This window comes from Phascolarctos cinereus, unplaced genomic scaffold, assembly GCF_003287225.1.
Source record: "Phascolarctos cinereus isolate Bilbo 61053 unplaced genomic scaffold, phaCin_HiC Scaffold_2;HRSCAF=192, whole genome shotgun sequence".
NCBI classification, from domain to species: Eukaryota; Metazoa; Chordata; class Mammalia; order Diprotodontia; family Phascolarctidae; genus Phascolarctos; species Phascolarctos cinereus.
The window spans coordinates 278,776,651-278,801,202 of NW_027555625.1; the positions used below are offsets into that span (position 1 = coordinate 278,776,651).

The 24,552-nt window shown below is 38.6% G+C and overlaps 1 protein-coding gene across 2 annotated transcripts in view; it reads left to right on the forward strand.

The window, feature by feature from the left end:
- Nucleotides 1–2,378: 2,378 nt before the first annotated feature.
- TOX3 (TOX high mobility group box family member 3) overlaps nt 2,379–24,552 on the forward strand; it is a 121,589-nt gene continuing 99,415 nt past the window's right edge. For both annotated transcript variants that reach the window (XM_020985171.2, XM_020985172.2), the window contains exon 1: nt 2,379–2,549. In XM_020985171.2, the coding sequence (XP_020840830.1) occupies nt 2,463–2,549 (87 nt within the window). In that variant the 5' untranslated portion in view covers nt 2,379–2,462. The remainder of the gene's footprint in view (nt 2,550–24,552) is intronic.

Consider the following 24,552-nt stretch of genomic DNA (forward strand, 5'->3'; position numbering starts at 1 on the left):
CAGACAGAGATACAGAAATAGAGGTATAGCTAGAGACAGATGCAGAGACAGAGACAGCAGGACAGGCAGAGATAGATATGGGAAGAGATGGAGAAAGGCAGAGAGAGAGAGAGAAGCTAAAGCTCCCTCATTTTCTCTCTCTTTTCCCAAAAAAAAGAGGGGGCTGAGTAAGTGGAGTGTAGGGAAGTTAGTTAATCATTCAGAGCCTTTTAGGAAAATTGGGACATTTTCTCTAGGAGAGAAGTCTAGATGGATCCAGTTACTGAAATACTTTTTGAATACAAAACAAGACCAAAGGAAAATAAGGAACAAACAGAAATGAAGTTTAACCTGTAAAGTTCAATACTGCCCAGCTGTGAAAGGCTAAACCTAAATTCCCTGTAAGAAAATAAACTAAGTGTAGAGTGTCCAGGCTCACAGACACAGGTCAGAAACTGTGCCCAGGAGAGCAGGTGCACCAAGTGTCGCTGTAGTGTTTAAGGTGTCAGCAAGTGGGGGAAGCTAGGGAAACAGACGGGGGTGGGGGTGGGGAGAGAAAGAAAGTAGGGCAGAGGATGTCACTGAAGGAAAAGAACTCCCATAAAACTTGTAGTAAAGGCCACCTGGTGGCAGGAGGCTAGGCACCCTGGGATAAGAATGACGAGTAACATAGGAAAGTGGAGAGGGAATGAAGATAGGAAGTGGATTGGTAAAGGATGATGAGAATTGAGGGGAAGATATGGAGAAGAAGAGTGGCAATATGGAAGGACTGAGGAGTAACAATGGATAAAAGGGAGGAAAAGGGAGGAAGATAGAAAGAGGGAAGACTGAGAAGTAGAAATGGGACTGAGGCGGTGGGGCACAGGAATAAAAGAAATACTTAAGCGTGAGAAGATTGAGGGAAACGGGATTGAAGGAAGGAAAGGAGGATTAGGGAGGGGAAAGGGAATATTGAGGGGAAGAAAGGGGTGCTGAATCGTGAGGAGGTGAAGGGGGAAAGTTAGATCGGGGAGAAGAGATTAGGGAAGGAGAATTCTGAAGAATGAGGAAGTTGGGAGGAGCGTTCAGCTGAGTGAGGTAAACTAGGAAAATAGGGAGTTGAAATAAGAAAAAGTAATGAGGGAGTGGGAAGAAAGTAGGTGAAGGGAGGACTCAAGAATAAGAAGCGAAAGGAGGCTGGGGAGGGAGAACGCTGCAAAAACTCATGGGGGAAAGGGTGGGCTGAGGGAGACGCTTGGGGAAAAAGCAAGATTGAGGAAAGATGGGTTGAAGAGGGAATACAACTTGATACGTGTGGTGGTGCAAATTAGGCTGAAGGAGAAAGTCTTGGGGAAAAAGAACAAAGTGGTGGGGGAAACGCTGAGCCAAGAGAGATCTTGGTGGGAGGGTGAAAAAAAGGGGAGAGAAAGAAATAAAGGTTTGAAGCCAAGGTGACTGGGAAAAAGGCTAGGGTGAATGAGAAGACGAGGAACAAAAAGATATCTGGGGTTCGAGGAGTGAGGTGATGGGGTAATGGTTGGGCTGAGCGAGGAGTCAGGGAAAACGGGGAAGAGGAAGGAGATGATAGGGTTAGGCTGGGCCAAGTCAGAAGTAGGTGAAAGTGTGAGCTTGGAAAAGAAGCCGGGTAGTGCGGGTTCGTGGCTGTGAGGGGCTCGGGACGGAGCTGGGAGTTGGGGGGCCGGAGGGCTGGAGACAGGGCAAGGTTTCGCTTTGGAGGCGGGTCCCCGGGTAGGCGCGTGGGTCTGGGCGGGGCGCGGTGGCACCGGGAGCAGAGCTGCGCCAGCTGCTAGCGGTGGGAGGGGTGGAAGGGCGGCCGCGGCGGCGGCGGCGGCGGCAGCGCGGGGAGGGAGAGAGGAAGGGGACCGTAGAGGGAGGGAGGGAGGGAAAGAGAGAGAAAGAGGGGAGGGGCCCAGCCCCTTGTCTCCTCAGCTCCTCTCCCTCATTCCGCCCGGGGAGGAGCGGGGTCAGCAGCCGCCTCCACCGCCGCCTTGTCTCCACGCTCGCCCAGCGTCCTTCCAAGCTCCTTAAACTCCGGCGCCCGGTCCTGTCCCGTCCCGTCCCATCTCGTCCAGCGTCCCGTCCTATCCGGTCCCCCGCGGGGTACGGGGGGGGGCTTCCTCCTCTCCCTCTCCGCAGCAGCCCCGCGGAGCCTCCCTACGTTGTCCCCTACTCCCGGGCTGAGCCCCTTGGCCGGTCTGTCTGTCCGCCAGTCCGCCCGTCCGCCCGTCCGCCCGTCCGCCCGTCCGCCCGTCCGCCCGCGCCCGCTCTCCCGCCGCTCGCTCGCGTGGCTCCTTTGTGTGCGGCGGCGGCTCCCGCTCCCGCTGGCTCGGGCTCCCACCCTTCAGCCCTCCGGTCCCGCAGCCCCCGGGCGCCCCCGGCCGGGCGCCCCAGAGGGTGGATCTATCGGCCGCCCGGCAGACAGTCAGAAGAGGCGGCCCCCCCCTCGCCCTTTTCCCAGAGGGGCCCGGGCCCCGGCCCCCGGCATGGATGTGAGATTCTACCCCGCGGCGGCCGGGGACCCAGCCGGCCTGGACTTCGCTCAGTGCCTGGGCTACTACGCTTACAGCAAGGTGACCGGGGCTGGGTTGGGAGGGGGGAAGCGGGGGCCCGGGAGGGGGCGCAGGGGCTTCCTCTTGGTGCTGGACCAGGGACTTGTGCCTGTCCCTACGCTCCCCTTCCTCATCCTTCCACTGCTGTTCCACTGCGCTTTCTTCCTCGTCTCCCCACTTTTAAAAAAAATGTCCATGTCTTCCTTTTTCTTCTTTCTTTTCGATCCATTTCTACCTTGTTCTACTTCACTCTACATCCTCCTTTATTTGTCCTAACCCCATCCCCGTCTTTCAGTCTTTCTGCACTCCCTTCCCTTTTCTTTTTCTGCTTATCCTTCCTTGCGTTATCCTGCGCCCCTTCTCTTTTTTTCTGCGCCCCCTTCTTAGCTTCTTTTTCTGATCCTTCCTTATCCTCTTTCCCACCTCCCCCTGTTCCTTTCATTCCTTCTCCTTTCCTTTTTTCTATCCCAGAGTAGTTGAGCCCTGGCTGAGCTGTGGGATAAGAAGCCTTGTCCTGTCACCAGCCCTAAGGAACTGGAAGGGGGAACATGCTGCTTCTTTGTTTTATTTACTGTTATTAGTAAACACATTACGCGCCCACAGTGTGCTTAGGCGCTGGACAGAACCTAGAGGAGGCACTGTCCCTTCTCTCCTGTTGCCTTTTTCCCTGTTCTCTGCTTTCCCAGCGTCACAGACTTGTACCAGTGCCCCTGTCGGTATTAACCTAGAGAAGACCCCTAGACGTTATCGTTTAAGACTGATTGTCCTAGTCTTTTTGCTATGGAAAGGAGCAAACTTTTGAACAGGTAGTGATTGAATGGGGAAAAGCGGCAGTGGCGCCTCTGGTTGCCTCACTTATTCACTTGATCAGCAGTTTTTTGTGGTTTGGCTTCTAGAACTGAGATATCTAGGCTTTGGGCAAGTGCCTCTTAAAGGCTTAGAGCTCGGTTTTTTATTTAATTTTGGTTTGTTTGTTTGTTTTGATTTTTGGTAATGTGATTGTGCCCCACTTCAGTTGCAAGCACAGAGTTTTATCTGCTGGCCCAAACTTAGCAAACTAAGATGGGGTGAAAGCCTCCTGATCCATGAACGCCGTTGTCCTCACGCATGTGCAGCGGGTACCCTAACAATTTATATTCTTCCTGGAGCCTCTGTTGGCTAAACTCAAGTTGGAGCCTTTTGAGAAAATATGACCAGGATGGGATCTTTAGGGAAGAAAAGGTGCTCTAGATAAACACTTGCCTTGAAATGTGGGTCCCTTCCTCTTTTCATGCCCCTTTCCCCCTCCTTTTTCCAAACCTAGTTTGTGATTGTTTGGGTAACAGAGGAGGAAATACGGAATCTTCGGAAAAAAACTACTGAATAAATAGCAGGAAGAGAATTGTTTCTTGAGTAAGAAGCAATTTACTGTGTCTTAATACAGCTAGATGCTGCTGTAGTATTGCTTCCTATTTGTTTATTCTCAGTTTGGTACTTTAGTACTAGACTTTCTAAGAAATGATTAAATGGTTTTCTTCTATGGTTGCTGGGGAAATGTGCTGGGCTCGTGTGATGTGTTTTTAAAGCACAGAAAAGGGAGAAAAGGCTTGTAGCTAGAGTTAAGGCTTACCTTCTTCTGTCTTTTGACTTTTGATTAATCACCTTATTGAATGTTTCAAAAATCCCAAGATGTGCATTCAATGTAATTAAGTATGCATTTATTATATGTAAGGATTAAGCTAATTTTCAAGAAGGGTATTATTTATCATTTACAATTTATCTTGTATTATACAGACCTTGTATATCTTGCATATAATTATTTTAGAAGCTGCTACCTCTCATGGAGTGACTACTTCTTTCCCTGATTTAAGATCAGCAACACTTGAATGACACCAAAATAGAAACCTATTGTATTAACCCAGTCACTGCAATGCGTGCAAAATCTGTATTGGAAAGGATCCCAAGGGGACTTCATAAGATCATAGAATATATGCAGGAAATTATGGGTATTTTTTTGAATCCTTTTTTGGGGAGGGAAGGGGTGGAGAAGGTTAATTAGGACAATTTATTTCAGTGGTGATATATAAAACTTGAAAACAGTTACTGAAATACTTATACAACTTTTAGGAGTAATGGCACCAGTTGGATTATAGTCATGTTTTCTTAACATTGGCTGTTTCTGAAATAAGTTGCTTTCTGAGTAATTCCTAAATCTGGTTTTTACAGGGCAAAGATCACTTAATAAAGTTAGGTAAATTGACTAATATTGGAAGTCTAAAGGTTATGATTATTTTAGGCAATATTTGTGTTTACTTTCCACTAACTAAAAAACAAAACAAAATATAGCCTTCTTCAAAAAGAACCAGATTTCCTTTGCCACCTTAAACTTAAAGACTTTGCTAAGAATCCACCTGTGTTTTATAAATTGTCATTGAAGGTTTTCTAGATGTTTGATTTTTTTTTCATTTCTTTTTGGTCAAAATGTTGTGTAAATGCAAATGCCAATTTTCAATATTTTGCATATATAATAATTTTAGTTAAGTTTTAAGGTTTTTTCTAAGAACTTCAAATGTATAGATTTTAATGCTAATATATATGCTCATTCAATGAATGAATATTGGGGTTTATGATGAGCATATAAAAGTTGTAACCAACATATTAATATGTCTATCACATTTAATAATCAGTTTACTCTCAGTTCTCCCAAGATGTAAGTTTGGTGACTTATGTTGACTTTTTGGCTTATGGATAACCAATTTGAAGAAATTCTTTTGTGTTCTCTTGTTTAATGAGAGTCCCAGTGATTTCAGAAATATGTAACTGTGAACTCCCGTCTCAATGTGCAAAAAGTTCCCTCTTTTAAATTGATTTGTGGAACTTAACATAAGATTTTATATAATTTTTCTTGAATATTAGTGTTTAATGCATACATATATATATATTTGGCACACATCTCAGATGTATATTTATTATATTTATGTTTTGTATTAAGATCATTCTAGAATATCAGTGTCTAAGGAAGTGTACTGTATCTATGGAGAATGGTTGAAAAATTTCTGGGGGTTCAAGAGGCATTACAAATAAGAAAATGATTTCACATTAAATGTAGCCAAGATCATTCAGATCAGTTAATAATTCATGAACTAGTCATTGATGTATAAACCTACAAGTCTTCTATATTTCCGAAAGACTAATTTCCATTTTAATTTCCAGTGAACATCTCTACTGTTTGAACACCTTTTCTGATGCAGATATCAATTGACACTAGCACCTATGGATTTTTAAAAGGCTTGTTTTGTTCAAGTGAATGGGTTACCCATTGACTCTACTTGTCATTTTCTTGCCCCTCTATACCATCACCTTGTTTGTGCACCAATAAGACTGTAGTATACAAATAAACTTGTAGATAATTTGTGTCAATATTGGAAGTCTCTTATCTCATTTTCTTAGGCAAAATGTATTGTATAAAGTGTGTCTAATAGGAAGGCAAGAAGAGTGTTGAAAGTGAGGGTGAGGGAGTGAACAGATTTAAAGCAGAAGAAAATGGGGATGGAAATGGCATTGGATTAGGATGGAATAGAAAACAAGATGTAGCAGATGATGTTATCAGAAGATAGAGAATGTTAGAGGTCACCTACTCCACTTTATTGTGCAGATGAAGGAATTAAGAATTAGAGAAACTAAGTAATTTACCCACTGCCTCACAGTTAGTGGTGGGGTTAGGTCTAGATAGATGTGACTGACTCTTTCCAAGCAGTTTCTTTGAATTTTCAAAGTGTTTCCAGAATCAACTGATGAATTAATTATCTGTATGGGGACAGGATGTTGCAAAAATCTTAGTACAGTTTAAAGCTTTTCAAGCTTCAAACTATATCATTGAATAATCGTTTGTCCAGATTGTCCCAAAAGTCTTAGTGCACCTTTATGTTATTGAAGAGTAAAACTTTAAATTATTAAAAACCTAAAATGGCACTAAAACTTTTGGGACACCCTGTATTGTATTTCATTCCTATTTAAATCAAATTTTGATTTAAAATTATTCTATACTTTGCTTTTTATATACTTTTGTAATACTTCTTAAAAAAATTAGCATTAGTACATTTTTTCTTTCAATCTTTAGGTTGAAGTAAAATCTTTAAAATGAAATAAAATACTGATCTATCTCTTTGTAGAGAAGTTATGAACCAGAAAGACAGCGAGTCAGAAGGAACATAAAAGCAAGAGAAACTCTTCTTGGTCTATTGTTCCATCATTGCTGGAGGTGCCATGCTACTCCTAGGAGGGAGTTTAGAGGAACTGATGAATAGAGCAAGACAGGAAAGATAAATAGCATTTCATCTGTTGCAGTGTTAAGTCTACATAGCAGGACCCAGGTTCTCTTTCTTGAAGTTGTATAAATTACTAGAACATTAATTAGACCAATCATTTGTATATGTATTCGTATGTAAGTGTAAAAACAGAATCAAACCCACAAAATACATGATTTTAAAACTCTGGACCATTACTTCACTTCATTATCAGGAATGTTTTGGCTGCAAGTAGAAGCAGATGGTTTATCTGATTATAATTCTGATTTGGCAGCTTGGGTTTTTATATTTTGTCAAATGAATAATATAGTCTTAAGTTGATATAAATCATTCCTAGGCAATGAAATAAGGTAATTTTAAAAAAAAGTTATAAACTTGTGACTTATTCCTTAATATCAAGCCTTAGTATAGAAAGAGAAGTTCATAACTGAGAAAAATGTGTTGGTTAAAAGGAATTATTGCAAGGATGATTTCCTAAAATTCTTCCAGCCTTGGAGTCATACTTCTATACTTACCTACTCAAAGTATAACCAAGTTTAGACCACTCCCAAATTCTGAATCCCTCTATGCTTTAGGAAGAATGGAATGAAGGAGGGAATATTTATTAAACATCTACTATGTTCCAGGTACTATGCTAAGTATACAAATGTCATCTCATTTGATCTTTCCAACAATTCTGGGAGGTAGATGCTATTATTATCCCAATTTTACAGTTGAAGAAACTGAGGCGGATGACAGTTAAGTGACTTGTGCAAGGTCACACAGGTTGGATTGGAATGCCACCTTCCTTTAACAGCCCTTCCAATTTCTTTCCTTTCCTTTATCTCTACCCTTATACCTAAAGTCATCATTGATATGCCTGTCATAACTAGACAACACATTTGTTGTATTCTGAATATTGATTAGAAGATTGAGTCTGTATCTGTGGTTTCATTGGTGTAGGGAGCTTCCAATAAGAAAGACCTTCTACTGATTTAATTTGGCATGTTAGCACTAAAAGCGTAAATGATTTGTCCAGGTTCCCATAGGCAATGTGTAACAAAGGAAGGTCTGGAATCCAAGTCTTCCTGGTTCTGGTACCAACTCTCTTTCTGCTATGTCATCTTTCTTCTTATACACTGAATATCCTCACATTTCCTGTCCTACTCCAAATAAGTAATTAGCAGAAATCATTCTTTTGAGTAATTGTCTGTGACTAGAGTTCATTTAATCATAAAGAATAATTTCAGTCATTGATGGTTGGTTAATGATGGCCAAGTAAACTTCACAGTTTTGAATAGTATATGTCTTGAAGTCAACATGTTCAAATTCTATTATGCCATATAAACAATGGTTTAAAGAAGAAATGTTTTCATAACCTTATCTTATTAAGTTGTTTAATAAGAAACATTCTCAAGAGCATTGATATTAAGTGTGGAGAAGGTAGTTATGATAGTCAATATTATTTTTAAAGTAGTCCACAATTTTGAACCTCTGGTTGATTATAGGTACTTCTTCCACTGATACAGATTATAAGTCACGGCTTCTCATCTTGGGCAATTCCTATAAATCCTTCCGAGATTTGGGCTTTCCTTGAGGTCTTTTAATGTTTTGTGAGTACTCATATAGTACTTGGAGTGGCCATCTGTTATCTCTCACTCCTACTACAAAACTATCCCACCTCTTTTCTCAGTGTACTTTTCCTTGATAACGGCCAAGAATTTATGTGGAAAAAAAAATACTGTTGGCAACATGTGATAGCCTATCTATCCTCCTCCCCCCATTATGGTTGGTTGACTGTTTCTCCATTTCCCTTTGGATCACCTGCAATTTTGTTTCTTAAAAGATCTTGGTATTCATAGCCCATAGTCATATAGTATCATCAGGAGAATATCTTTTTACTTGTGATTTCATCGATATGGGCAATTCCTCATGAAGAAGTTCCTCCTTTCCTCTAACAGGTTAGCACCTGCTTTGCAACTTAGACTTTGAGAGAATCGTTTGGATTGTTGATATGTTAAATGTCTTGCCCAGCTTCATATAGCCGGCATAAGTTGAAAGAAGGGAGTTGAAGTTAGAGTCTCTCTAACTCCAGGTTTACCTACCTCCAAGACTGATTCTGTATCCATTATGCCTTATTGTCTCTGTGTTACTAAAGTGTGTGTGTGTGTGTGTGTGTGTGTATGAGGATGTGAGTGCACTGTGTTATTTGTCAAATGCAATCCAGCCTTCTTTCCTTCTATTTAGTTCTGGGTTGAGTTTCTTAGCCATTTGCAATAACTATCCAAAATCTACTGATTGACTGTCTCATTGTACTGCCCATCTCACTTCATAGTAATTTGATATCTTGTAGTTAGCTATTGACCCTGCGTTCTCGAAGGCCATGTCAGCAGAATGCAAGCTCTGTCAGGTTATACACTAAACTGGAAAAGCATTGAGTATGACCACAGCAACAAATCGCACCAGCTTAGTGAGGCTAAGAATGGAGAGGCCCATTACTAGCAGCATGGTCAGTAGGTGACGAATTCATTGATTGTGGCAACCCATGAAATAACCTATTTGAGTTGTTAATGTTGCATAAATGGTTGAACCATATTATTGGATTTCCAGCAGGTTTCCTATGCCAGATCATACTGCAACCAGGCCAGGATTTTGTGTGATGTGCTACTGAAGTGTTATAAGAGTTCTGTACTTCATAAAGATATTTTTAGTTATAGGAGGTAGGAAACCAAAATACCAACTTGGCTGGATAGCTCTTTTGATGGCAGCATGATTTGTTGCAAATTGAATTTATAGAAAAAATATTAGTTTATATTTTTCTGGTTCAATGGCACTGTATGCTTGCATGCTTTTAACCTTTTTCTCCTCTTCTATAATTAAAAATTACACAGTCAGTCCCTTTTGTCTGTTTTGCTTCTACTTAGCAGTCTAGTCACAATTTAGTGAAAAATAAGTTGAACCTGAGTAAAATGAAGCTTTAGGATTTGCTGTGGATTTTTGTTATCCATGCCATCAATCTAATATGAATGCTAAGAGAAGGCTGTCCTGTTCCTATGTTATATTGACTTTTACAATTATGAAGAGCAACATAAAATGTTTTGACCATCTACTATGTGCAGAGAGTTGTGCTTGATGGTAGTAATGGAGAGACTGAGTTTAGGAAAGATAAAGGTCATAGAAACAAAAAGATAGCATATTCTGCCCATTGAATATCACGTGGCTGGTAAAAGTGCTTAGGAATTCAAGGAGGAAGATTCTACTTTGGGCTGTAATAGTCAGAGAATGGAGGTTGGACTTAAGGTGGTCCTTGAAGGATAAGAATTAGGTAAATGGAGAGGAAGGTAGAAAATGTTATAGGGACAATGACATCACTTATGGCCTGGTAGTGGGCATCCGTGTAGCATGCTTTAGGGCTACTGAGTAGACTTGCATGTAGGGGAAGGTTTTTTAAAGTGGAAGGTAGTATTGAAAAGATAGTCAGGGTTCATCAGATGCAAGGCCAAAAAGTTTGGATTTTATTTGATGCCCAGTGAGAAACTAATTTTGAAGATTTTTAAGTAGGGGAGGAGACAGCAGAGTTAAAATAGTGGATCCTTGAGTATGTTTGTATGTGTATTGAGAGGACAATGAAAAGGGACTGGGTGAAGATACAAAAAGAATGTAAGGGTATAACTGATGGAGCAAGATATTTTAGTGATAAAATCAATAGTACAGATGAAAGAATGAGCCTTAGGGAAAAAGTTGCCCTTTTTTTCTGAGATAAAGTTGTCTTTTCTCAGGGAAAAGTTAAGATTCAGAAAGTTTTTAAAATTAAGAGAAAGACAGATGAAAAGGCTCTATTGAATTGAGGCAGCCAAAAAATATTTTTTAAGATACTTACTCTGTGTCAGGAACCATGCTGAGCATTGGGACTACATAAAAAAAATGAAAATAGTAGAGATGTCTTCAAGGATTTTACATTCTAAGGGGGAAGATGACATGTAAATAAATAGGTTGATATTTACCAAGTAGATATGATAACCTTAGAGGAGAAGGCATTAGCTAACAGCTATGGGGGCAGGGGATGCAGGAGGAGAGAAGAGGAGATGGTTAGGGAAAGTCCTCTTGGATGAGGTAGAAACCGAGCTGAGTTTTAAATGAAGCCAGGAATTTTAAGAGTCATAGGTGAGGAAGTAAAACATTCCAGAAATGGTGTGATAGGCAGGAACTCAGGAGAAAGACTAGGTCATCACATACAGATCAGAGAGTCATTTGCAGAGAGATGATAATTGAAAACATGGGAGCTGTGATTCCCCAAGAAGAGAAGAAAGAGGAGGGTCCAGGACAGAACTTGGGATACACCCTCATTTGGAGGGAATGACATGGATGAAGATCCATCAAAGGAGACTGATGCTAGAAGAACAGCACAGTGTCATGAAAGCATGGAGAGATGAGTTTCCAGAAGTTGATAAGCAGTGCCAAATACTGCAGAGAGGTCAAGAAGGATGAGGATTGAGAAAGGGCCATTCAAATTGGTCATTAAAATATTATTGGCAACTTTGGGGAGAATGTTTTACTTGAACACTGAGATTGGAAGCCAAACTACAGAGAGTTTAGAAGAGAAGAGATGAAGGAGACACTCCAAGGCTTTTTTAAGGAGTGATCTGAGAAGGGGAGAATTGCAGGAAGATAGCTAGCAACAATGGTTGGATCCAGTGAGAGTTTTTTTAAGGATGTGAAGAGGGAGATGTTTGTCGTCAGGAAGGAATCAGGAGGTAGGGAAAGACTGAAGATTAGAGAAGAAAGAGGATATTGTGGGTGCAGTCTGCTGGAAAACATGAGGTCATGGAGTCAAGAGTAGAGGTAGAAGGATTGGTCTTGGCAAAGAAGGGCTAGATCTTCATCATACTCTGGAGTTAAGGAGGAATGGTAGGAGATGATGATGTCATAGAAACATGAGATGAGGAGAAAGGGAACAGAAAGAACCTTCAGTAAGTGACCTTAATTTTTAGCAGGGTAAGTATGAGTTAAGGTCTTTAGCTGAGAGAGTAGAGAGAAGCTTGAGAAGAAAAGAAGTTTGGAACAGCTGCTGTAACTGCAATAGAGAATTGTGGAGGAATAGAAGAATTGCCTTGCTACAGTAAGGACCAAACTGAGATGAAATAACATAAATGTATACTGGATTCAGTCAGCATGGTTTCATGATTTCATCCAACTCTGTTCAGCAGCATGTGAGTAAGAAAATGGAATCAGATGGTGGAATAATAGCAGGTTGGGGTTTGGCAAGCATGGTCAGTGATACAACATGGGGACAAAGGACTATAGAGTGTAGCATTGATTGTTTCACTAAAGAGTTGAGAATGATAAGGGAGGAGAATATACCCAGAGCAGGGATGGTGGCCTGGAAAAGTACTGGCAAGAGGAGGGATTGCGTAGGTCATGGTGAGGAAAAATAATAGTTTTAGTAGTAGTAAGGTATAAGTAGAAACAGAATAAACTATGATCAGATGAAGGAATTTCAGTGTTTTAAAATGTGGCAAATTAAACTGGCAAATTAGTGTGTTGAAGAAACATCAACATATATGTTGAAGTCCCTTAGAATGAGGGCAGGTATTTGAGAATGTGGAAGGAGATTTCGAGCCAGCCACTGAATTGAGAAAGGAGGGATAATGTCATGGGTACCAGTATAGCACAGCCATTGAAATCAAAATTAGGTCATAAATTTGAATAAAATGGACTTCAAAGGAGTGGAAGTTGCTGAGTGATGATAGTAGAGGAAGAGTTTTTAAATGGAAATGAGGAGCGAGGAATAGTCTGACTCCTTCATCAGGATCAAAGAGTTGGGAAATATGAGAGAAGGCTCAACCAGTACTGGAAAGGATGGCCAGGGATTCAATGTCATCCTAGGTAAGCCAGGTTTCAGCTAATGCCAGAAAATGGAAGGAGCAAGAGAGGAAGAGTTTTAAAATGAAAAAAGTTCCATATTGGAAACTGGAAGGTGGAGGCAGATCTGGGGTGACATGGGGGAGGGAAGGATATAGTTGAAGTGAAGAGTAGAATGAAGGAGCAGGTAGATAGCTAAAGTAGGGAAGAAGGATGCAGTATCACTAGGATGGGGAGAGTCAGAGGGGTGGGCATATGCTCACGTTTGGACAGTGAATTTAGGCAGAAAATCTGTGGTCAAGAAAGGGTTCTCTCTCTGTCTCTGTCTGTCTCTTTTCCTGGTGTGATTATTTGGTAGAGCTTAGGATCAGGAGGCATGATTTCTGGTCCTGGCGCTACAATTAACTGGGTATAAGCCTTGGCAAGTCATATCTCCTCCCTCCTTTATTCCCTATCTGTAAAATGAGATGATTGTCCATTTCATCTCTGCAATTCTGTGATTCCATGATCTAATGAGAGAAGTGGAGAGTGGGAGAAAGGGGAGGGTTAGGGAATTTAAAAGACTGTAAAGAAAAGGTTTGGAACCCCATAGGGAATTGGGTAGGCAGTCAACAGCAGATTAATGAAGAGACTGCTGGGCACCAGTGAAGGCCAATTGAAGTTAGCATGGATTTGTCATGGTCTCCATTAGAATGACTTCTTGACTATGTCCAGGCTTGGCAACCACTCAGAAATTTTGACAGTGGGGATGATAACTTTAAGGATTGGCACAGTGAAATTTTAAAAGGGTGAAGGGTTTTATAGCACTAAAGGTGGTGGTGGGTTGAAATAACTGATTTAAGGTTCCAAATTGGGTTGAGAATTAAATTGCTTTAAAAGAAATAATGGACTGAATAAAGTAGGGGGAAATGACCTTAGAACTCTTAGTTTACAACCCCTTCATTAAAAATTTTTTCTTGTTATGAACTTAACAATCATCAGCTAATAAAAGCATTTCAATGTGCAAAAAACAGTGAGGAAGATTATATATGAACTTGCTAATATGTAAGATATTTGTTAACAAAATTGCCCTGTATATGTCCCTTCTGATCTTTTTTTTCCCTTTTGTGTGTCTGAAAAAACATTTATTGATGCCTTTTTCTTTTGTTTTTCATTGCTCTCACTCTCTATCTTGCCTCCTCACTAGATGCTTCCATTGTAACAACTAAGTACAGACAACCAAAATAAATCAGTACTTTTGACCCTTCCATTTTGTAGGTGAGGAAATGGAGGCCAAAGAGGTGTCCAAAGTCATCTAAGTAGTAAGTGGCAGAGCTTAGAACCCAGGTTATCTGACTCCACTATGCCAACAATTTTCAAACTTTTTGGTCTCAGGACCCCTTTACACTCTTTTTTTTTTTAAATGGTGAGGCAATTGGGGTTAAGTGACTTGCCCAGGGTCACACAGCTAGTAAGTATCAAGTGTCTGGTCAGAGACCTGATTTGGATTCAGGTCCTTCTGACTCCAGGGCCAGTGCTTTATGCACTTCGCCACCTAGCTGCCCCTTACCCCTTTACATTCTTAAAAATTATTGAGGACCCCTAACCTGAAATTTTATGTATTTAAATCTATTTGTATTGTATTAAAAGTTAAAATATTTTAGTGTTATCATGAAAAATAGTTTTGACCTCACAGATCTCCTAAAAAAGTCTTAGGAACCCTTACAATTTCCTGAACCCTACTTTGAGAACTTCTGGTCTATACCATGCTGTCCCTTCTCCAGGAGATATAAACTTTTTATTAGTGGATTGATTTCCTTCTTTTCCTTGTAATAATCAATTATGTCTAAAGTAAGGTTATTAGCATCTTCTAAAAGAGACTTCAACTTTATTTAGACTGTAGGGTCCAAGGTCGTCATAGAGTATATTAGAATGGTCTCTAGAGAGGATAGAAATGACAGAGGAGAAATAGAACCACTGAAGATCAGGGCTGGAAGGACATCAGAGCCCATCTAGTACAACTTGTACTTGAATATGAATCCTCTGTACAACATAGTGAGGTGAAGATAGGGGTAAGAGCAATTCTACTAGGTATAAGGGAATGAGAGAGCAAAGGATTGAGACTGGGGTTAGAGACGGAAGGAGAGGCAAGTCTGAGAACTTTATTCATAAACTAACCTAAGCCAGGATAGGGTATTGGCTTGCTTTGAACAAAGTGCCTAACATGATGTCTTGTATTGTACATTGCAGGTGATTAATAGATATTGAATTAAAAATCCAGTGTGTTAACCATCCAATTTTTTGATCTTCCTTTTCCTCCTGGGGCTCAAATTTTATCAGAAAGGCACATTCACTATAATTGTGTCAGTTTCTAAAATTGCAGTGTTCTCTTTTGTCACTCTGGAAATACCTACCTAGTTCTTAGGAATATTTTCTTTGTAGGATTTACAGATATCATAGTTGAAGAATCAATTAATTCCTGATTTTAAATAATTAGCAGTATTATAAATTCAGATTTCTTATGTGGTATGTATATGTGTATATGTGCATATATGTGTGTGTGTGTGTGTGTGTGTGTGTGTGTGTGTGATTAAATTTAGGTTTGTGTGGAAACTTTGTTTTGCCCTTAGTTGGTCTTTAGTTAACTTCTTAATGACTAATTTTAAAAAGTTTATATTTTCCTGTTCACCACAACTTCCCTACTTTTCATCTCTCCCACTCCCTTATGCCCATTAAGGCTGCTGAGTTTTATCTTCATGGTATCCTCCAGTTATTTTTCCACCTGGTTTGGTCTGTTAGTCACTTTCCAAAAATAATTGACTTTCCTTCAAAGCTCTGACTTTATGATAATCTATCTAAGTGATATCACCTTAGACTTTTTCATCCTACTTGTTAATGTTAGAGGTACCCTAGTGACTGGGGAGATGAGTAAATATACTGGTACATGTTAGACAAAGTTTGAAAATTGTGCTGCTATCCCTTGTGTTTTTAAAAAATTGTACCCGTTCTGTGTTACTGATCATGATAACGTGTAGTTGACTTAGCACAAAATAAATAAGTATATCCCATGAGGATTCAATTTTCTGTCGTTAGAATGCGTGCCTTATAAAAGTAATATTTAAAAGTTACAAACATTTTAATAATACTTTTTGTTCACATTATTCTTTTTTACTGTACCTTTTTTCCCTCCTTGTCCATTGTACTGTAGTGGTATCTACACTTAGTCTTTGTTCTAGTGGATAAATGACTGCTGTTCCATTTCCTTGTTTATGTATTTAATGTTTTAGCTTTCTAGAAGTAACTGTAGTTGTGGCCATGTAGTTTGGGCTTCCTGAGAATTTTTATTTTTGAGCTCAAGGCAGGCAAGGGCCTAGTTCTAGTTGCACCTCCCTGGCTTTAAGTCCCAACCAAAACCCTTTTTCAGGAAGCCTTCCCCAGTCCCTGTTAATACCAATGCTTTCTTTCTTTTATTTATTTGCTATTTATCCTGTATATCATATAGCTTGCTTTGTATATATTTGTTTATATGTTGTCTCCCCCATTAGACTGTAAGCTCCTTGAGGACAGGAGTTGTTTTTTTTTGCCTCTTTTTGTATCCCCAGTATTTAGCACAATGCCTGGCACATAGTAGGTGCTTAATAAATGTTTATTGATTGCTTGATTTTGCCATAATAATTCATCATCTTAAAGAGCACATTGTGAATGCTCATACACATATGGTGGATGCAAACAAAGGAAATAATGACATATTTGACTGTGGATCACCTTTCCAGAGAGAGACTACTCTTGTTAATGATCTCTACCTGATGAACTACTCTGTGATAAATTAATAATGAAATGTTTTTTCATCAGGTTCTGGGATTTTCCTATAATAGTTACATGTTTTATCCTCTGGGTTGCCACAGGACTTTTTCTTTTATGTAACTGGAAAGTTTGCTGTAAATATGCTTTCTGGCATGTTGTGGTATCATGATTAAAAGCAATTTATGCACGTTGTATTTAAAATCATAATTGACGGAGGACAAGAGTGGTAATTTCTAAAATGCAAGTTTGTCTTCCTTGTAAATATAAGTAGAGTAGAATGGAAAGCATATAGATTCTAGAAACAGAGGACCCGAATTTAAATTCCACTTATGATGCCTACTATATGTTTGACCTTGGTCAAGTCACTTAACTTCTCTGAATCTGTTTTTTCTTTTGTTAAACAGGAGGTTAGAGTGTATGGCCTCCAAGGTCTCTTCCAGTTATAAATCTAGGATCTTTTGAGTACATTTGGTAAACCTATGATTTTATATGAAGTGTATACCAGATTATTCTGGTGCCTAGAGCCAGGTCAAGGCATTGAGATACTCTAGGCTGTATCTCCCTGCCTTCTCCACTAAACAAGCTCTCCCTTGTAGCAAAGACAAAAAGTTAAGTAAAATGAACTGACATACTGGATGTTTTATGCTTGTATTCACCCACCAATCAGACAAAAAGGAGCATTTTTTGAAGTTCATGTGATGAAGGACATCAATATTCTCTCTTAACACATAATCTTGGTGCTGACTGACTCATAAGATATAAAAGAAAATATGGAACCATGCAAAGCCATTCCCTGTCCTGGAAAAACAAAAACAAAAACAAAAACAAACCAACAGCCAGAAATAAAAACTTAAGTAAAGATACAAGATGTCCTGAGAGTAGGTGAGCAATATAATTTTTATGTAAGAAACATAGCAAAACTATAGGAAGTGCTTACTTATTTGAAAGTAACAGTACAATTAGCTGACAAATGGTGCTCAAAGGATTGCAAAAGGCTCTTACATTACAATAGCGTAACTTATGTTACCAATCTCTTTTGAGCCTCCCATCAATCCTGAAAAGATTTGTACTATTGGTACTTTTATTCCATTTTAGAGGTGAGGAAGCAAAGACTTTGAGGAGTTGAGTTAGGTGTCAGAGGCAAGAGTTGAAACCAGATCTTCCTGACTCCAGGTTCAAAATGTCACTAGGCTACACTCACTTGGCTACATGAGTGGGATTTGCCATGTGATCAAAAGTGGTTAGAAATAACGATGGGTTTAAATTGAATCTTTTTTGTTTGTTAGTTTTGTTTCTATCAGAAAGGAAACAAATATGAGAATGCAAACTTTAAAATGGAAAGAACATTTCATCTGGAATCATAAGGTTTGGGCTTGGATCCTGGCTCTGCTATTTGCTTTTATCTGTGATGACCTTGTTGAGCCTCAGTTTCTTCATTTGTACATTGAAGGGCTTTGGCTAAATGACTTCTCGGGTTCCTCCCACCCATATTTATGCTCTTAGGTTCCCTTGTTACATCTCCCACCTCCTGTGAATATTATGTTCTTTGTGGTTGCCTATATTGCTTATGCCTAAACCCAACTTTGCTAACAACCAGACCGTTAGCTGGAAATAAACCAAGCACTTGCATCAGTCATTTTGATTCTTATATATTGTCATACTACCATTTAGTACATTCAACCTCTCATCTATAACATATGTCTAGTGATTTAAAAGTAAATGTGACTTCCAAGATATCTATTTTATTCAGGTATTTTTTATCCACATGAGGGAATCTTTCTAGTCACAGAAGTTAAATCTACAATCCATGGGCCAATAGGATCCTTTATAGATTAGGAGAAACATTTGATGCCATTGCAAAAGCAAAAAAGTAATACATTTTAAAGGAAGCAAAGTATATCCCCTTTATGTCTCCAGGGTATGATGCAAATGTAACTTACCGCTGACTAATGTTAACTAGATTAAACAGAACTTTGAATCCCATTAAAAGATACTTGTGAGATAGTTTGACTTTGAGAACTTTTTAAGATTTCCCCGAATAGCTGAACCAATTCATATTTAGATTATTCTGCTTATAAAAAGTTAGACTTTATGGTCCTGACAGTTTTCAATGGCCCTAACTGGCTCTCCAAACTTAGGTAGTATCCACTTGGCCATTCCAGGATATGTATACTTATTAACTTGTGGGCAGGTTTTTGCACATGGAGCCATAACATCTATACAAGAAGACTAGCTCCTTGTTTGCCAGTATTTTAACTAAAGGATGTTTTGAGAGTCATGTCAGTATCTGGCAGTATGAGTCCTAGTAAATGGATGGGTCCTTAAATTTTGTCTAAGGTACATCCAGTGGGAAAATTTCTAAAACTGTCTATTGTTACTTCTTTTGATTTTGTCATTTGGAAAATGTTAACTGGGATGAGTTCTTCCTCTGTTATAAAGGGCATTTGTCTAAATATAGGGCAGTCATTTCTCAAGGGCTTGATAGAGCTAAAATGAATCTTTGTGACTGAGTCACAAAGTATCTGGGAAGACTAATACATAATGTTGAGGACTGCCTCTAAGGAATGAGGAGTTGTACTAGGTTTAAGTATACATGTATACACAAGTGTATACATGTGTATATGTGTATACATACCAGACCTGAACTTGTCATCTGTTCATAATTCTTTTTGTGTGAAAATCTATATGGTTTAATAAAATTACTTGAGTAAAATAAGTGTTGTGATTTTGCAGACTGAGAAGAAAAGAGCTATGTCTACCTGGCAAAAATAATTGGACCATGACACAGCAGATCTGGTGAATTTGGTTCTTTTTGTCCAGGCAATGCCATCTGTCTATATGTGCTGCAGCTGAATCAATCATACAGCTCTCTGGATGAATTGTAAAGACAGCTAAAATGACTGGCTCTGCACTACCACAGTTCAATTTATTTGAGTATAAATATGACCTAACTGTCAGAAATTTTGAGTTCTCTTCCTGTTTTTTTTTCTAGCTACTTTAATGTATGAACTTGAGGAGGTGACTTAATATCTCTGCTGGTCATCAGTCTTCTAATTTGAGCAGTGGCCTATTAAGTGGTTCATTCATTCAGTGAATATTTATTGAGTATCTAATATGCATAAGTCACTATACTTAGTGTTGTGAGGTCAGTTAAATTTTTATCCCAGTGTTTTTTTCATAAGACATCCTACAGTATTATTTTTCATAGAGAAGATTCCAAGATAATGGATTCTGTAGGGCAGGGGTTCCAAACACCAGATTAGGATTTTCCATTAGGGCTGAAGAAAGCCATATCTGGTGGATCCTCAAGTTGATTGTCACTCCCAGGGTCTTTTGTACTGCTATCTCAGCTTTTCATCGGGAAAGGTAGCCACATGTGTCCCTCTAGGTCCTCAAGTGTGGCCCTTTGACCGAATCCAGACTTCACAGAACGAATCCCCTTAATTATAAAAGGATTTGTTCCGTAAAACTTGGACTCAGTCAAAAGGTGGCATCCAAGGACCTAGAAGACCACATATGGCTCAAGCCTGCAGGTTCCCCACCCCTGGCCTAGACTGTTGGATTTTTTTTTGTCCTCCCTCCATGCTTTCAACGTAGAAGAAAAAAGAGTTCTTAACAAAAAAGATGGGGACTCCTACTGTAAGATATTTTCAAGAATTAGATAGATGAGATCATTAACATTTATTTTGTCTGTGAATTCATTATCTCACAGACAGTGAACTCTTATCCTCCAGATATCATTTGGCTTAGAAAGGAAAGAATTTGCCAATCTTTTATGCACAATTGGCTATTTTAAGAATATTTAATTCAGTGGAACCTTGTCTTCTGTTTCTCTTGACTTTTTCCCTCAGGTATTATGTTATTGTTGTTTTTCCATATTTGGCTCCTCCTCCTTTTCTGATCGCTTTTATTATTCTCTAGAGTTCAGATTAGTCTGTGAGAATAATGGATGAATTTATATCTGGGGGGGCAACCCCCAAAACAAAACCTCCATTGCTTGATACTGTATGCTTTCATTGTTGATAACACAGTTATCTCTCAAGAATTATACCTGGGATGACAAACCAAACAGAAATATGAAGTGTGTCCCCAAAATCTCATGCAGTTTTAAACTTTACCTTAAGCTGTTCTTGTTCTTCATTTGTTTCAGTCATGTCCAACTCTTCATGGCCCCATTTGAGTTTTTCTTGGCAAAGATACTGGAGTGGTTTGCCATTTCCTTCTCCAGCTTATTTGACAGAACAGGAAACTGAGGCAAACAGGATTAAGTGACTTGCCCAGGGTTACATAGCTAGTAAGTGTCTGAGATCAGATTTGAACTTAAGAAGGTAAGTTTTCCTGATTTCAGGCCCAGCACTCTAACCACTGCGCCACCTAGCTGCCCCACTAGAGCTTTGAAACGGCATTAAGATTTTTGGGACACCCTGTATCAGAAGACTTAAACTGATAGGGTATTGAAAGACTCTTGATGATTTTTAGGGAACTTTTCTGAAAAAAAGTAATTACTTTGGGCAACCTAGACAACTGTAGAACTGCTTACCCTGAAAGAATGAGCTTAAAAATAAAAAAAATTCAAATGCCTTTAAAATTTAAAATATGTGTGTGTGTGTATAGTTACTTTTAAACCATCTAGTAGCTGGTGATGTTGCTCAATGGGCAATGTTTTCCTTTAAATTTTTTTTTTTGGCTAGGCAATGGGGTTAAGTGACTTGCCCAGGGTCACACAGCTAGTGGGTGTTGTGTGTCTGAGGCTGGATTTGAACTTAGGTCCTTCTGACTCCAGGGAGGGTGCTCTATCCACTGCGCCACCTAGCTGCCCCTAAAAAATATTTTTAAAAAAATCTTTAAAACCATCCAGTAGGTGGGAGTATCACTTAATGGGGAATGCTTTCCAGGAGAACTTTTATTTTCAGCTTCCCTTTTGTGTGTATTATTCTCAGGATAGACCACTTGGGCTACTTGAGTCAATAGATTTACTTAAAAAAATTTTTTTTTCAGTGAATACTTTGTGCAAAGTGCTGGCAATACCAAATATGGGGGGGGGCATCCTTGTCCATCCTTCCCTCTACCTTTAGCAGACTTATCAGACTGTTCTTTTCATTTGTAGGGAAGGAGTCATGCTTATAAACGTCAAAGGTATATGTGTAAATCATAAAAGAGAGATGTTCTCTATGATTTGAGAAGAAAGAAGTGTTTGTGATCTTCCAACACATTGCCACCATTTTGAGTGGTGAAGGACAATGAGATCACCAATCAGTCAGTCAATAAAAATTTATTGAGTGCCTGCTATGTCATTGGTACTGTTCTGGGTGCTGAAGATAAAAGTACAAAGAATGAAAAAATTCCTACTTGTATAATAATACTCAGTACCTGTGGGTTTGTAATTTTCTCTCTTCCTCCTTTGTATGGAGTTCATGAACTTTGAGATGGTATATTACACCCTTTTGGCAGCTAGCAGTGCAGTAATTAGAGTACTGGACATGGAATCAGGAAGACTTGAGTTTGAACCTTCTTCAGATACTTCTTAGCTATGTAATCCTGGTCTAGTCACTTAACCTCTGTCTGCCTCAGTTTCCTCTTTGGTAAAACAGAGATAATAATAGCTTCTATCTTCCAGGGATATTGTAAGGATCAAATCATTAAAGAACTTTGAAAACTTTAAAGGGCAACATAAATGATATTATTATTATCAGTATCATCATCATCATCATCATTCTATAGTTAGTTGCCTAACTTGTTAGAATTTCACCTGTTAAGATAACATTCACAAGAGAAAAAAATCTTACTAGTTTAGGTACCATATATGTCAAGAGGGCTGTTACTTTACTTTTCTCCCTTTTCCAGGGGAATAACTTAAAAAAAAGATTGCATTAAAGTCTTGTTTGCAGACAGATTGTACACTTATTGAAAAAACCGGCGTGTCAGAAAAATCAGCATAACTATTGCCATACTTCTCACTTAGCTTTTCATGGCTGGGTAGTATGGGCTGGGAATAGACATTTTAGTATACTACATAAGTTAGAATGGTAACCTTGAAAATTTGTTTATTTTTAAAATTTTTAATAATACATTTGAAACCCTACCCATCTTTTAAGATTCAACTCAGAGTCCATTATCTCTCTAAAACTTTCCTTGAAACCTCCAACAGCATATTTCCTTCCTTAAGGCTCTCAAAACATTTTGTGCCTTTCTTACATAGTTTTTCTTACATATTTATCATGTAGTGTTTTGGGTTATATTTTTGTATATGTACATGCCTTATTTGCTCCTTATAAAAGCCATAAGGAAAAGGACTATTTTATTTACTCTTGTACCTGGGATAATACTCTGTACCTGGTAAATGCTTAACCAGTGCATATTGAATTTAATTATCAGAATTTTGGACCTGAAGAAGCAACAAATAGATTATTTACTTAAATGAATGTCACTTGATACTTTCATATATGAGACTGTACTATTATTGAATTTATAAAGCAGGAAACAAATTCTATAAATGTTAAACCTGAATTGATTTAAAGCCCTGCTATTGTCATTGCTAAAAATGGTGAAGGCAATAAGTAGAAGGCATATTCAGTAGTTCTGGGGATCATTAAATATAAATATATAATATGACTATATATGTGTGTATACACACACACACACACACACATATATATATATATATATATATGTATATTAGTTTAAAGAAAAACTCATCTTTTCATTGATACCTTTTTTTACATCACATTTATTTCCTAATACATTTTTGGCTGCTCAGCATGAAATCCCTTATAAAAATAACTAAAAAAGAAAGAGGGGATAAAGGTTAGTCAAACAAACCAATTTGTCAAGCACATCTGACAGTATATGCAGTATTTCACACCCATATTCCTCTAGCTCTGAAAATAAGCGAGAGGTGGTGAATCTTCTCAACTCTTTTCTAAGGTCAAACTCAGACAATAATAGCATTTGTTTTCATTTTTGGGGGGTCAGGCTTATTTTCACTTATATTTTCATCTGCTTTATTCTGTATCAGATCATATGTCTTCCTATGCTTCTCTGTATTCTTTATTATTTCTTAAGGCACAGTAATATGCCATTATATTAATTTACCAAAATTTGTTTAGCCATCTCCCAGATGATGGACATTAACTTTGTTTCCAGGTTTTTGGTACCGTAAAAGTGTTGCTCTCCATGTATTTTACACATATGGGGCATTTCTTTCTGTCCTTGATCTCCTTGGATTCGTGTCTAGCAGTAGAATCAAATGATAATGAAAGAAAATAACATTCAGTACATAGAATTTTATTTTATATAATTTTAAGAATATGTCTATCTGCTTCTGTCTTTCAAAAGACTCTCGGAAGGTTTACGTAAAGAAGTTATGGCATGTTGCCAATGGTGATTTCATGTAATAAGCATAAAAGACATAATCACAGATGTGTATGACTAGAAAAGGAGACAGCTTTGTTATATTGGGACAATGAGAAATAATAGATGGGAAGCCTGAGTGTTGCATTTATATCTGTGGTATATTTAAAGTATTAGTGTGTTGAGTAGATTCACCCATGAGAAATTGTGAAAAGGCGTGCACAAGAATTGCAGCATGGTGCAATGGGAAAAAAAAAAGACACTAGACTGGAGGTCAAGAAACTTAGTCTCTAGGTTTGGCTTTGTCATTGCCATTGACATTTGGGGAAGCCATTTCCCGTCTTTGGGCTCAGCTTTCTTCTCTGTAAAATGAGAGGGATTGGACTAAAAGATCTCTTGAGTTCCTTATTAGCTTTGACATTCTGTTATTCAGAGCAGATGAATATTCGGTTTAGTAAAGCATTGATGGAAAGTTTTGTTTTTAAATAGATTGGATGTTTGATCTCATGGAACATTTTATTCACCTTACCCAATTTCTTCTTTTCTCTTTCTTCCAGCCCAGGGCCATTTGATATTTATTGTGAAAGTCCTCACCAATGTAGAAATTGTCACATTTTTCACATAAAAAAGAAAAAAAATTATCATAGAGTTGTGTGTAACTTTCATTTGTTTCTGGGAATGGACAGATTTATGTTAAAAGAAAGTTCATGTCTTTTGTTCCTTAAATGACTTTAAAAGTTTTTAATTCTCATTGGGTTTATAAT